The 15,722-nt window shown below is 39.7% G+C and overlaps 2 protein-coding genes and 1 long non-coding RNA gene across 3 annotated transcripts in view; 2 read left to right on the top strand and 1 right to left on the bottom strand.

Moving 5' to 3' along the window:
* The first annotated feature begins 283 nt into the window (after positions 1-283).
* Positions 284-2,913, top strand: neflb (neurofilament light chain b). Its single transcript, NM_001039838.1, is given in 4 exon segments — positions 284-1,371; positions 1,560-1,684; positions 1,826-2,202; positions 2,292-2,913. Coding segments are annotated over 4 exon segments (1,740 nt in total). The 5' UTR covers positions 284-345; the 3' UTR covers positions 2,504-2,913.
* Positions 2,914-4,121: 1,208 nt separating this feature from the next.
* The window catches only part of LOC137496290 (uncharacterized), a 38,970-nt gene continuing 27,369 nt past the window's right edge, over positions 4,122-15,722 (top strand). Inside the window, exon 1 of the long non-coding RNA XR_011016494.2 lies at positions 4,122-4,201. This is a non-coding gene — a long non-coding RNA (uncharacterized lncRNA). The remainder of the gene's footprint in view (positions 4,202-15,722) is intronic.
* nefmb (neurofilament medium chain b) lies at positions 10,775-14,203 on the bottom strand. Its single transcript, NM_001123280.1, has 3 exons — positions 13,177-14,203; positions 12,413-12,537; positions 10,775-12,335 (listed from the first exon to the last, which is right to left on the bottom strand). The coding sequence occupies exons 1-3, from the start codon at positions 14,176-14,178 to the stop codon at positions 11,309-11,311; spliced, it is 2,154 nt and encodes a 717-aa protein (NP_001116752.1). The 5' UTR covers positions 14,179-14,203; the 3' UTR covers positions 10,775-11,308.

The raw sequence follows: 15,722 nt of genomic DNA, 5'->3' as shown, positions 1-15,722 counted from the left end.
ATCTTTGTCCTCATTGGCCTTTTGGTTGTGCTCTCTCTCTTTCTCTCTCCCTCTCTCTCTCTCTCTCTCTCTCTCTCTCTCTCTCGCTTTCTCTCTCACTCTCTCTCTCTCTCTCTTGCATTTCAATGCCAATCCATTTTTGTAATTCCTCCTCTACTCTCCGAGAACCCATCCCAGCAGAACTGAAGGTAATCGATTCACGCTGTCAGTAAAAAGCTCTGCGTCAGAGTCTCACCGCCTGCTATAAAAAGCCTTGCCAGTGCTGTACATCCTCGCAGATCTCTCTCTCTTCAGCAGCAGCAGCACTGCGGAAACCGTCTCTGTTCTCTTCTCTCTTCATTCATCATGAGCTCAATGAGTTACAACCCTTATCTCCCGTCTGTGCAGCGCAGGCGGATTGTGGTGCGTAGCGGGACACCCTTTGGTGGAGGAAGCAGTCGCTCTCGTTCTGTCTATTCGACCTATTCATCCCCATCCCGTGCTTCTGTTCTCTCCTCTGGTGCGGGTCTGCATCTTTCTGCTGCCTCTGCAGATATGGAACTGAGCCAGGCCACTCAGCTGAGCTCAGAGTTTAAACAAGTGCGGACCCAGGAGCGAGCCCAGCTTCAAGACCTCAACGATCGCTTTGTCAGCTTCATTGAGCGCGTACATGGCTTGGAGCTCCAAAATCGTGCACTGGAGTCAGAGCTGCTCTTGCTGCGCCAGAGGCACTGTGAACCTTCCCGACTCCGGGGTCTGTATGAACAAGAGGCAAGGGAACTTCGTGCGGCGGTAGATGAGGCCCGCAGGGAGCGCCAAGCTGCTCAAGAAAGGCGTGACCGATTGGAAGAGGCACTTAAGGCCTTGCAGAGTCGCTATGAAGAAGAAGTTCTTGCCCGTGAGGAAGCTGAAGGCCGGATGATGGATGCCAGAAAGGGAGTGGATGAGGCGGCATTGGCCCGCTCTGAGCTTGAAAAACGTGCTGACACCTTGCTGGATGAGTTGGCCTTCCTCAAGAGGCTGCATGAAAGTGAAATCGCAGAGCTTCAAGCTCAGGTGCAGTACACCGCCCAAGTGTCAGTGGAGATGGAAGTGGCAAAACCGGACCTCTCTGTGGCTCTCCGAGACATCAGAGGTCAGTACGAGCGCCTGGCTCAGCAGAACATCCAGGCCGCTGAGGAGTGGTTCCGCGGGAAGGTGAGCACAATGGCGGAAGACACGGCTAAACACACGGAGAACATCCGCACGGCGAAAGATGAGGCTGGGGAGTACCGTCGCCTTCTGAAAGCTCGAGATCTAGAGATTGAGGCATGTCAGGGACTGAACCAAGCTCTGGAGAGGCAACTTCAAGAAGTCGAGGAGAAGCAGAGTGCAGAGATCGCTGCCTTACAGGTCAGAATTCACATTTAATTTAAATTTATGTATTTGGCCAATGTTTCTGTTTAAATAAATCCATTAAATTTATAATACAAATTTAAGTAGTTTTTGCTTTCCTTAGGAATCAAACCCTTGACCTTGATGTTGCTAGTTTCATGCCCTACTACATAAAGGCTATTTACTACACACTTTTGTCTGGACAGGATACTATCGGTGACCTGGAGAATGAACTAAGGACAATGAAGAGTGAAATGGCACGTTATCTTAAAGAATATCAGGACCTTCTTAATGTGAAAATGGCCTTGGATATTGAGATTGCTGCCTACAGGTTAGTAATGCACACAACTACAATTGAAGGGCGATAAATAACATTATAAAATCTAAACATAGGTTGATTTAATAGAGATTTTACATAAATTAAACAACCCCCCTCCAAATCTGAATTAAACTTTTTTTCTACTTCCAACAGGAAGCTTCTAGAAGGAGAAGAAACCCGCTTTAACGTGGGCGGCATTGGTGGAATCTCTAGTGTGTTTTCTCCCTCCATTGCTGCCACTCCTTCTTTTGGTCGTCCTGTATTCTCAGTTCAGGCAAGCCTGACCTCTGGCGCCCCCTATCTATTGGGAACCAGACTGATGAGTTACTCTGCCTCACCATATGAGATCATAGAAGCCACCCAGGCGCAGGAGGCTGAGGCAAGTCCTGAGAAAGAAGAGGAGGAGGAAGAGGAGGAGGAACAGCAAGAGGAAGCAGAGGAGGGAGAAGAAGAGAAGGAGGAGGAAGAAGAAGAGGGTGAGAAGGAGGAGGAAGAGGAAGAAGAAAAAGAAGAAGAGGAAAAAGAAGAGGGTGAGGATCATATACTTAATATATAAGGCTTCAATTCAATTTTGCACACACCCACTTGTGACATTTGTTCTCTGTTGACTCTTTCACAGGGGAGGAAGGTGGTGAAGAAGGAGGAGAGGAAGAAGGAGAACAGGAAGAGGAAGGAGAAGAGGAAGAGGGAAAGGAGGAAGGAGGAGAAGAGGGTGATGAAGGTGAAGAAGATGAGGCTGAGAAGGATGATGCTGGAAAAGAAGAGGAAAAAAAGAAAGGAGGAGAGGAGAAAGATAGCAAAGCTGAGAAAGCCAAGCCAAAAGAGAAGTAAACATCCTGAACCAAACCCCCTGGTGCTAGCTATAGGTGTTCAAACCTTGTCAACTTCAACTTCACTGTGCCCTAATGCTTGATTTCAGATTCTGTTCAAACAGCAAACAATAATGTACACAAAACAAGAATAATAAACGCATCCATAGGGAGCACCCAGAGCCAGAGTAGCCTATGCATGAATACATGCCTTATGTTTGCGCTTGGCAGGGATTGTGTTGGTTTGATTGTGTTTATTTATTAAAATGCAAATTATATAATTATTTGAGCATTGTGTCAGTATGCCTTCAGCATTTATCTACCAATTAACTGCCTATGATAACACAAGTGTGCTTATTCAAAATGCCTTAGAACAAATCCTCAAAGAAAGGTTCATTGCCTACTAATAAAAACTTGACAAACCTCCTTGAACTTTTGTTTTGTTGATGTTTTTTTCTGTTAGCTATGCTATGCTAAGCTAACCATGCTGTAAGCCAGGGGTGTCCAAACTCAGTCCTGGAGGGCTGGTGTCCTGGAGTGTTTAGCTTCAACCCCAATCAAACACATCTGAACTAGCTAATCAAACTCTTATCACACAGGTGTCAAACTCAGTTCCAAAAGGGCCGCAGGTCTGCACAGTTTAGTTCCAACCCTAATTAAACACACTTGATCAAACTAATTGAGTCCTTCAGGCTTGTTTGAAACCTACAGGTAAGTGTGTTGGAGCAGGGTTGGAACTAAACTGTGCAGGGCTTCAGCCCTCCAGGAATTGAGTTTGACACCCCTGTCTTATCAGATACACTAGAACTGCCGTGTCCAAACTCGGTTCTGGAGGGCTGGTGTCCTACAGATTTTAGCTCCAACTTGCCTCAACACACCTGCACAGATTTTTCTAGAAAGCCTAGTAAGAGCTTTATCTGGCCCAGGTGCGTCTGATTGGGGTTGGAACTAATCTTTGCAGGACACTGGACCTCCAGGAGTTTGGGCTCCCTTGTACTAGAAACTTCCTGGCAGGTATGTTAAAGCAAGTTGGAGCTAAATTCAGTAGGACACTGGCCCTCCAGGACCGAGTTTAAACACCCCTACTGTAGTTCTCAAACTTGATTACCGGAGGGCCACAGCTCTGCACAGTTTTGCTCAAACCCTAATCAAACACAGCTGATCCAACTAGTCAAGCTGGAGGTGGTTGGAGCTATCTTGAAGCTGAAAACATGTAACCTCTGAATTCCATTGTTTTTTTTATTTTTTGTGTTCAACAGAAGAAAGAAACTCATAAAGGTATGAAAAAAGTAAAGGGTAAAGTTCTTTAACTGGACTTCAACCTCGTTTGTAAAACCGGTAATAAAAGGTCGCGTGTACTGCATTGTGAGATGTGGTATCCCCATTCAACATAATATTTAATTAGGTTATCCTTTACAATACATACTGTACACAATATATGTTTCGTATACCGTACATACAGTAAAATGCACGGTTTACGCTTTGCATTTTCACTAAGATGCTCTAAATCTTGAATTAAGAAGCAGTGTAGTGCTGTGCATTGATTATTTATTCATGACAGCTGTAATCAATATTATGCAAGAAACCTCAAAGCTCAGCTAAAGCGATTCACTAGAGTGATTTCACGTGACTTTTTTTGTGCCCATTCAGCACTTGAACGACAGACTCAGGACAAAAAAAAAGCACAGCTCATTTCCTCATCCATGCACGTAGACATGAGGTGAGTACTGCACAGTATTGGTTTTATAATCACACAATCCTTGAGTGACGCTGTCCCTACTGTTTAGCACGCTACTTTGAACATTCGGTCAGAAACATAGCATGCTGGTATGACTCCAAAACAACATTCAGTGTAGCTATGCCTGACAAAAGGGTGGATCTTTTTTTTTCTCAAAAAGTGCACGTTTTTTGCAGTTATTCGCCTCATTTTCTATAGAATTTTGAGTCTTAAATACTGCATTTTAGTGATATGCTAAGGACTATTTTAGCTGGATTAGCTTTTCAGATAGTCATCATAAATCTACTTTTTGAGGTACCAAAAACATTTGCTCAATACATAGAATGAAGAAATATGAATAAAATACTTATTTTTAATTACAAATTTATTGCATCATCTTTTAAAAAAGGAGTTGAAGTTTTAAATGAAAAACAAAACAAAACTAGCCTGTTGTCATTTATTGGGCAAATAAACTGGCCAGCACATTCAACTTTCCTCAGTCAGAATTTGGCCATTTGAATAATAAAAAATTAAAACATAACAATATTAATAGGGCGTCATGGTGGCGCAGTGGGTGGCACAGTGGGTAGCGCAATCGCCTTACAGCAAGAAAGTTGCTGATTCGAGCCTCAGCTGGGTCAGTTGGCATTTCTGTGTGGAGTTTGCATGTTCTCTCCGTGTTGGCGTGGGTTTCCTCTGGGTGCAACCTGTTTCCCTCACAAGTCCAAAGACATGTATAGGTGAATTTGGTTGACTAAATTGTCCATAGTGTATGTGTGTGAATCAGTGTGTATGGATGTTTCCCAGTGATGGGTTGAGCGCTGGAAGGGCATCCGCTGCTTGAAACGTATGCTGGATAAATAAGCAGTTCATTCTGCTGTGGCGACCCAAGATTAATAAAGGGACTACTGTAAGTCAAAAAGAAAATGAATGAATGAATAATATTTATAATGTAGTGTTTTCTGAAAAAAAAAACATTTTAAAAGTTTAAGGATAACAAAAATAGCCTAATAAGTATAAGAAAATGTTAATATGGGCCACTTTTGGTGCTTCAAACCTTTTTATCTGTATTTTTTCTTAAGGTCAAAGATTCAGGATAAAAGTTGGGCTACTTGTAGTAAAAGATGACTTCACTTTTGTAATTTTGTATGTTTTCTTGCACAGCTGGATGTTGGACTCGTAATAAATAATTGTTTGCATTCAATAAAAGCCTTATTTGCTGGGTTTTCACAATCTATGATGGGATAGAAGTTGAAATAAGACAAATAAGACAAGTTATAGACCTTTTATCAGTGTGGGGTGAGTCTCTGAACCATCCAAGCCCCCCTGGCTATGGGCCTGACATTGGCAATATTTTAATGGCTGTGAGCAATGATCTCCTTTTTATAGTCTTTGGCTGCTAAAATGACTTTTCTATTTAGAATTTGCTAATAACACTTTTCTGAAAATATAATATTAAGGAGAAAGTCCCAATGTGCAAATATCAAACCAACTTTTTTACCCTGTATTTGCACAGTGCCTAAAATCCGGATGGGTAACATGTAGGTTTGTTGTTTCTGTTTTGGATAAACCTGTCCAGATGTGGTCCTCCCTCATCAGCCTTACCCAGTGATCACCACAAATCTGTATCGATTTGTCATCTGTATAGCACAATTAGTGTTTTTTAGCATGCAAATCCAATTATTGCCTCTTCAGCGACATCCCTTTGCACAAATTCAGTTACCTGATGAGCCAGAGGGCTTGGCTGGAGAGCTGCTGCACATGTTCTCCATTACCTTAATTGAGAGCCACACAGTGACGGCTAGTCACACTAATGGAGATCTGTTAGACAGAGTGGTCTAGTCTGGGGGAAGAATGTGATTAATGTCCACGCCGTGATGAAACACTTGTGAGATTGGCCATGCTTCACTTTTCCGGTCTAATTGTCATTCTCTTCATTTGCACACGTGGAAAAAGAAACTATTCGTCTTGGCGTCCAAGTGAAGTCAAGGTCTTTCTTATGAGGAGGGATGACACCTTTTTTTGTATCAGTTTATTATTAAATAATGTTTTTGGATGGGTGACATAGTGGCTCAGTGGTTAGCACTGTTGCCTCACAGCAGGAAGGTCAGTGGTTCGAGTCCCAGCTGGGCCGGTTGGCATTTCTGTGATGAGTTTGCAAGTTCTCCCGTGTTCACGTGGGTTTCCTCCAGGTGCTCTGGTTTCCCCCACAATCCAAAGACATGTGCTATAGGTGAATTACCACTTTGTAAACACTCAGATTGCGCGCGCAGCGAGGTGGCAGAAAAAAAAACGGGGGCGCTAGCATTTACATCGAGGCAATGACATCCGATGCGGTACAGAGTTTGTTGTTTGTTATTAAAGATATCAATAAGTTATATTGATTACATATTTTATATCTTATTTACATAATGCTTTCAGTGTATTATAACAGCTCGTCACCTAGTTATAAGCACAGCTATTCTGCTAAATTAACATTAAAGTGAGCGGCGTTCGTCTGACAGGTCCATCTGCGATAGCACCCTTCCAATGGATATTGGATAAGATGAAATGGCCAAGCATCCAGCCTGAAATATACAATCTCATTGAAACTCCAAGTGATTTTACAAGAGAGAAGTTAAAGGCCTACAAGTTTTTGGATGTCAACAATTGAGTTCTGTGTGGTCGTGTGCAAGAAATAATGTTCCATGAGGACCAGATTCCAAACTTTGTAGTGCTAAAAACCGAGGTTCTGCTTTGTCAAGGACAAGCAAAGAAGACAGAGCTATACAAGGTCTGGGTAATCATCAACAAGCAAAACAACTTCATTCTGACAGTGAACTGCATCTGTACGGCAGGGTATGTGAACTTACATTTTTCCATTTCATTCTAAGAATTTAGTGTCCGCTGTTTAATTCACCATATTTAACTGTTTTTGCTGAAATCATTGCTGCAATAAAAAATGAGTAATGTGTATGATTTAGCATAGCGTGAACTTACCTTATATAACATGAGAACTGCAGAGTCCAGCATTTTTAATTAGGTCCTCACTCCATTCAGCTCTTCTGATGGCTGTTAGCCAAGACATATGTGGTTGGCATTAAAAGCAGTGTGGTGTACGGTAAAATTTAAGTTTTCTATTTTTGGACTTTTGATTTTGGCATCCTACAGCACAACATGACATGTTTGCTATTGCAACCGGCCTTTTTTGCAACCTGTCGTATATATATATATATATATATATATATATATATATATATATATGTATGTATGTATGTGTGTGTGTGTGTGTGTGTGTGTGTGTGTGTGTGTGTGTGTGTGTGTGTGTGTGTGTGTGTGTGTGTGTGTGTGATATATCAGCCTTTCAATTTTTTATTTTGTTCTGTTGGATTGTGACCCCTGGGGTGTTTAGATCACACTACAATTATTGTCAGCTCCAGCAGGTTGATTTTAAGGGGCCAGGTTAAACTTTCTGACAACTTTGATGACAGTGTTTGTCCACCACAATCCTAAAGGACCCCCAACCCTGCATGTTTTAGATGTCTCCTTTGTCTGTCACACCCATTACAGGTATATCAGTCTCTGCTAATGAGCTGATGATCTGAATCAGATGTATTTGGTTAAGGAGACATTGACAATGTATGGAGTTGGTGGTCCTCCAGGAACGTGGTTGAGAAACACTGCATAATGGCACTCTAATACATTAAAATATGATATTTGAGATTAATATTAAGTTATATTAATAAATGACTATAAACAAATATGGTTATAAGACTGTTGCATGTTTGTGTTGTCATTATGCTCATGTTTATATTGGCCTTTAGTTGTTTGTGCAAAGTTTGTACATTTATAACCACCTCGTGAGTTAATGACATTGTTATTTTGGGGGTCGTGGGCTGAACTTTGGGAACCCCTGCTGTTGAGTAGCATAAATACAAATATATTTTAAATTTATTTATTAATTTATTTTAAATTAATTCATTTACAATTTTTTATTTATATAATTTCATTTATTTTTAATTATTTACATTTATTTATATTTTTTTACTGATTAATTTTTATATTAATTTATTAACTTTTTATTTATTTATTTATTATAATTAGTTTTATTTTATTTATTTAAAATTAATAATTTTTTGTTCATTTTAAATTTATTTATTTAAATTTTATTTATTGACATTTATTTTCAGTGTGAAAATATTACTTGCGTTTAAATGTCAAAACTTTTTTCACTTATTTTTAAGTCCAAAGAGAAATGGGCGATTGTTTGTTTTTTATTATTATTTTGTTTCATATTATTTGGTTACTGAGCAGCAATAAACAACATCTTAAAATATAAGGGTTTTTAATGTGATTTTTCTAAACTAGCAGTGTTTTGAAATGAAGGAATACATAATAATCGTAACAACTGTGATTATTCCTCAGACTATAATCGCACAACCAAAATCTATAATCATTGCATCCCTACATACAGCAATAGTGTCAGCTGCAGCAGATTAATTTGAAGGTAGGGGGTCTGACAGCTTTAATGGCAGTGTTTCTCAACCACGTTCCTGAAGGACCACCAACACTGCATGTCACCTTTGGCTCTCACACCCATTACAGGTATATCAGTCTCTGCTAATGAGCTGATGATCTGAATCAGATGTATTTGGTTAAGGAGACATTGACAATGTATGGAGTTGGTGGTCCTCCAGGGACGTGGTTGAGAAACACTGCATTATGGCACTCTAATACATTCAAATATGATATTTGAGATTAATATTAAGTTATATTAATAAATGACTATAAACAAATATGGTTATAAGACTGTTGCATGTTTGTGTTGTCATTATGCTCATGTTTATATTGGCCTTTAGTTGTGTGTGCAAAGTTTGTACATTTATAACCACCTCGTGAGTCACTGACATTGTTATTTTGGGGGTCGTGGGCTGAACTTTGGGAACCCCTGCTGTAGAGTAGCATAAATACGAATATATTTTTAATTAATTAATTAATTTATTTTAAATTAATTCATTAACAATTTTTTATTTATATAATTTCATTTATTTTTAATTATTTACATTTAATTAATTTATTTTAATTAATTAATTTTTATATTAATTTATAAACTTTTTTATTTATTTATTTATTATAATTATTTTTATTTATTTATTTAAAATTAATTATTTTTTGTTCATTTTAAATTTATTTATTCAAATTTTATTTATTGACATTTATTTTCAGTGTAAAATTATTACTTGCGTTTAAATGCCAAAACTTTTTTCACTTATTTTTAAGTCCAAAGAGAAATGGGCGATTGTTTGTTTTTCATTATTATTTTGTTTCATATTATTTGGTTACTGAGCAGCAATAAACAACATCTTAAAATATAAGGGTTTTTAATGTGATTTTTCTAAACTAGCAGTGTTTTGAAATGAATGAATACATAATAATCGTAATAACTGTGAATATTCTTCAGACTATAATCGCTCAACCAATATCTATAATCATTGCATCCCTACATACAGCAATAGTGTCAGCTGCAGCAGATTAATTTGAAGGTAGGGGGTCTGACAGCTTTAATGGCAGTGTTTCTCAACCACGTTCCTGAAGGACCACCAACACTGCATGTCACCTTTGGCTCTCACACCCATTATAGGTATATCAGTCTCTGCTAATGAGCTGATGATCTGAATCAGATGTATTTGGTTAAGGAGACATTGACAATGTATGGAGTTGGTGGTCCTCCAGGGACGTGGTTGAGAAACACTGCATTATGGCACTCTAATACATTCAAATATGATATTTGAGATTAATATTAAGTTATATTAATAAATGACTATAAACAAATATGGTTATAAGACTGTTGCATGTTTGTGTTGTCAATATGCTCATGTTTATATTGGCCTTTAGTTGTGTGTGCAAAGTTTGTACATTTATAACCACCTCGTGAGTTAATGACATTGTTATTTTGGGGGTCGTGGGCTGAACTTTGGGAACCCCTGGTGTCGAATAGCATAAATACAAATATATTTTTAATTTATTTATTAATTTATTTTAAATTTATTCATTTGCAATTTTTTATTTATATAATTTCATTTATTTTTAATTATTTACATATAATTTATTTATTTGAATTGATTAATTTTATATTAATTTAATAACTTTTTATTTATTTATTTATTATAATTAGTTTTATTTTTTTTATTTAAAATTAATTCTTTTTTGTTCATTTTAAATTTATTTATTTAAATTTTATTTATTGACATTTATTTTCAGTGTAAAATTATTACTTGCGTTTAAATGCCAAAACTTTTTTCACTTATTTTTAAGTCCAAAGAGAAATGGACGATTGTTTGTTTTTTATTATTATTTTGTTTCATATTATTTGGTTACTGAGCAGCAATAAACAACATCTTAAAATATAAGGGTTTTTAATGTGATTTTTCTAAACTAGCAGTGTTTTGAAATGAATGAATGGCCTTTAGTTGTGTGTGCAAAGTTTGTACATTTATAACCACCTCGTGAGTCACTGACATTGTTATTTTGGGGGTCGTGGGCTGAACTTTGGGAACCCCTGCTGTAGAGTAGCATAAATACAAAGACACGAGTAGCTTTGTAAGGACTTGATGAGCTTTTATTGATTGAGGTGATATTGCAAAGAGCAGCAACTTTACAGTAGCTTTCACAGTATCTCTGTTAACAGCTGTTTGTGTGTTAACAACCCGACTCTTCTCGTTGATTCAGTGCATTACGTCTTAAGGCAAGAAGTATATTAGAAAGACATCATATATAACTGGAGTTTCTGCTCAAAGTGTGCCTGCGAATGATGATATTGAAGTAGCACCATTATTGCCAAGAGAACCGCCGATGAACTGGCATCGCTGTAAAACCTCTCGCCTTCATTAGCAGCCTAATGTACTCGCACTTTAATGCAAATGCGCTTTAATTCTGTTTCAGACGCAGCGGCTCAGCGTGGCTACGTCACCACCAAAACCACACATGCAAGTCAGTCATTCAACACGCATGCAATTATATTGGCTAGCTGCATCAAACGCCGCTCGGGTTGGGGGTTTGTTCACATTTTGCATCAAATAGAATTATGCCTAACAATTGATTATAACTAATTCCCTGGCAGAGTCACTCGCGTCAGTCTTTTCCCTTGATCTCCTTCTTCACCTGCGGAGCCACTTTCTCCACCTTTTTGGCCACTTTCTTTTTCTCCTGAGGCTTTTCTTCAGGCTTCTTCTCCTCCTTCTCTGGTTCTGCTTTGGTTTCTTTGTCTCCGTTGGTGATGGTTTCCACCGTTCTGGTTTGGACTTCTTCTTTTGGACTGGCTTCTTCTTTATTGTTGGCTACGACTACCTTGTCGACTTGCTTTTCGTCCTGCTTCTTTTCCTCCGCTGGACTTTCAGCTTTCTCCTCACTTACAGGTGATTTCTTTTCATCTTCTTCTGTGTCGCTTTTCTTGTCGTCCTTCTCTGAATCAGCCTTAGCTTCTTCTCCAGCTGATTCCTCTTTCTTCTCTTCTTCTCCTCCTGATTCCTCTTTCTTCTCTTCTTCTCCTCCTGATTCCTCTTTCTTCTCTTCTTCTCCTCCTGATTCTTCTTTCTTCTCTTCTTCTCCTCCTGATTCCTCTTTCTTCTCTCCTTCTCCTTCAGATTTGGTGTCTTCTTTCTCATCCTCATCTTCCTTCTCCTCTCCTTTACCTTCATCTTCCTCTTCTTCTTTTTCGCTGCCCTCTTTCTCTGATGTTGGAGATTTCTCACCGCACAGCTCGGTCTCTTCGATCACTTCCACTTGTGGCTCCTCTTCCTCCTCTCCTTCCTCGTCTTCCTCTTCTTCCTCCTCAGCAGCAGCTTCTCCTTCTTCTGCTTCTTCTTCCTCATCTCCTCCTTCTTCTTCTTCCTCTTCTTCTCCTTCGGGAGCGGCTGAACTCACTTTGGCCTGACTGGCAGCAACAGTCTCCTCCTCTTCCTCCTTCTCTTCCTCTTCCGCCTCTTCTGCCACCTCTTTTGCCACCTCTGCCAGATCATCATCGATGTCGCTTTCTCCTTTGGTCTCCTCGATGATCTCCTCCACTATTTTATGCTTGACCTTTGAGGTTTTTGGCTGGCTGTAGGCAAATGCGGTTACGGCGGCGCAGAAGCGAGTCTCCTCACCTTCCAGCAGTTTCCTAAATTAAATAGAGATGTTTTGTCAGAAATCAAATGCATGAGATGCAAATAAGTAGAATATTGTGGACAACTCTACCTGTAAGCGGCTATTTCTGCATCCAGTGCCATCTTGACGTTGAGCAGATCCTGATATTCCCGGAGATGACGAGCCATTTCCCATTTCGTTCCTTTTAGATCGTTTTCCAATTGGTGAATCATTTCCTGTTAAAGCAGATGAAGTACATTTCTTTGGCATTTGTAACATTGACAGACTTTCTTTGAGTAAATGTTTTCATTAAGTGCAGCAACACACTATGACGATCTTGAGCAGATCTGCTTTAAAATAATTCAACAGATTTCTGAACTGAAATCTGCAGCAGTCGTAAAAAGTAAGGATGCGCACTGCACGTTGCGCATAATTACGCACGCATTGCGCAAACCACCTGTGAAATAATGGCTACGTTTCAAAACCTCGTAGGCAGCATTTTTAGGTATCAGTGACGCAGTCTGTTTTGCAACAATGCCATGTGCTTTTGCTTTCATCAAGGACATTAGATCAACAAATGAATAAACCTTAATAATAAGATCATTTTCCAAATCAAGAAAACCGCATCAATACTTTCAAACGTCATCATTTCACATGTACTCGGCGCGTAAATATTGTGTATTACATCACGGTGGTGCAGCGAGATTTCTTGTTTGAGTTTATTTTGTTAGTTTCTTTCTGTCAGATTTAATATAATATAAATCATGCCATAACATAAAGTTATATTATAGAGAGTTAAACAGCATTTGCGTGACCGGATTAGTTTAATATTTCCATGTTTCAATTCTTATTAAAGTATTGGTTGAGGAACTGACCTGATAACTGGACACGTCGGTGTTATGGCGGTCCTCGATGTCATGCAGCTGCCTCTCCAGTGAATCTTTGGTGCCTCGAAGAGCCTCCAGTTCGACGCTCTTGCCTTGGATCTGACGGCGGTAGTCCCCGATCTCGTCCCGTATGGACTTTATAGCATCCTTGTTCTGTTCCGCGGCGTCCGTCAGCATGGCGTAGCGGCACTTGAACACTTCTTCAGCCTGCTGGAGGTTCTTGGAGGACAGCCCGTCCAGCTGCGCGCGGATATCCCGGAGCGCAGAGGTGATGTCGGTCTTCTGGAGGTCCCTCATCTCCACCACCGGCACCTGCGCGGCTTGAAGCTGAGCTAGAAGCTCGCTGATCTCCTCCTCGTGGTTCTGCCGCAAGAAGTCCATTTCGTCCACGAGCGCCTGAACTTTCCTCTCCAGGTCCATCTTCATGAGAACCGAGTCGTCTTTGTCTTTCTTCATGCCTCGGATCGCAGCATCCATGTGCTCTCTGAGCCGGGATTCATCTTCGTAGCGCTCTCGGATCCGCTGGAGATCCTCGTCCATATGGTCGGTGTCCAGCAGGATCTGCGCCTTCTCCTTGTGGAGCTGCTCCAGGGCGCAGCGCAGGTCTTGGAGCTCGCGGTCGTACGCATCGGTCTGCAGAGACTGCGACAGTTTCTGCTGCTTTAGCGCTTGAATCTCCGCCTCAAGCTGCTTGTTTTGCTCCTCGAGGAAGCGAACCTTGTCGATGTAGCTGGCGAAGCGGTCGTTGAGCCCCTGGAGCTGCTCCTTCTCGTTATTGCGCACCGGATCTCCATTGAGTGCCGCGCTCAGCTCGAACCCGTCAGGAGACGCGAGCACGGCGGGGCTGTACGCGGCTCTGGAGGAAGACACATTCGTGGTTCTTTTGAACGACAGAGGGCTGCTTTTAGCCCACGAGCGCACGGTGGATGTCGGCGGGCGTATACTCCGTGTCTCCAGAGCCCTTCGGCGGGAGGAGCTCATCATGTCCATGGTGAATGGTGCTTGTGAATTGGTGGTGTGGTGAGGGCATAGTTGCGTTCTGTCCCGTTGTATTTATACGCGCTCTTACTTTGTCAACGAGGCACGAGCACCACCCTCCCCTCGGAAAATCGATGAAGACGGAGGAGAAGCACGGGGTCGTTGGGGTGTTCAGCAATTCACCTCAATGCCCCGCGATGGTCGAAGTCTTTTAAAATTGTATAAAAGGTGAAGTTAACAAGCTGTGACTTTCTGCATTGCATGTTGTTTAGTGCACTTGCTGCATTTTCTGCAGACCCTAATGCATTGCAGCAGGACAGTATAGTTGCGCTCTTCATCTGCATGATTGAAGCTCTCAGTAAACAAAGTTTGGAGTAACATTATGCAAATGTTTTTGATGAAAATGTCTCCTGCACACCAAAACTTTACTTATTTAATTAAAAGGGGTGTTTTTTGACATATGTTTGCTATTTAAAACATTTTATTTTACTTACTGTATTTTAAAATGCATTATAAACCTTTGTTGCAAAACTATTGTGTTGTCTGTCTATTATTAAGCAACGCAGTTCAGCAAAGACATGTTGTAATTTATGGTCAGGGGTGGACTTAGTGATTTGGGGGTCCTAAGCAATTCCATGTATGGGGCCCCAGCATTGAAACTCAACAAACTCTCATTGTCTATATATATATATATATATATATATATATATATATATATATATATATATATATATATATATATATATATATATATATATATATATAATTTTTTTTTGTCTTTTGTAAATAAACAGCATGTTTCTAAATATATTTCAAGTGGAACCTTTATATTCTTAATGTAAAATGAAAAAGATAAAAGTAAAGTTCCACTATTCATTGTGTCCCAGGTTTTTAAAATAAGTAATAACATTGAAATCTTAATGGTTATAGACAGATTAACAACATGTGATGGCAAATATCTACAAAGAAAAAGCTATATGATTAATATAGGCTTCTTGGCATTGTTCGGGGCCCCCTATTCCCCGGGGTCCTATGTGGCTGCTTACCTCGCTTATTGTTTAAATCCGCCCCTGTTTATGGCATAATTGCCTTGTCCTTTGATAAAATTCCTTGCAATTGCAACATTCTTTCTTAATAAACTAATTTTAACCACACAAACTTATGCAAAGTCAGACTTATTGCACTTAAAATGCAAATGAGTATAGATTTTTTATGATGAGGTGAAGGTAATTGACAAATCGAACATATTTCTTACACACTAAACAACATATACATCGAGCTATTTCAATTAATCAATTTGGAAAGCTTTTTAAATGTATATAAAAGTAAATTGATCTGTTTTCATAATGTACACAACATGCAAAATATTATAATTCAGATGTTTACTGTTTGTTCAAGTTACTTATTTAAACTGAAACAACACAATTCCTGTTTTTTTGCTACAACTTAATTGTTTTATGTTCAATCCACTTAAATTTGTAAAAAACTTAAGTTAACTTGTTAACAAAGGGTTGGCAGTGGGACCACACCTCACTTTGCCTCCTTAACCAATCACC

Source organism: Danio rerio, chromosome 8, assembly GCF_049306965.1.
Source record: "Danio rerio strain Tuebingen ecotype United States chromosome 8, GRCz12tu, whole genome shotgun sequence".
Lineage (NCBI taxonomy): Eukaryota > Metazoa > Chordata > Actinopteri > Cypriniformes > Danionidae > Danio > Danio rerio.
Note: the sequence above shows the minus strand (reverse complement) of the source record. Positions and strands in the feature narration are given on the sequence as shown.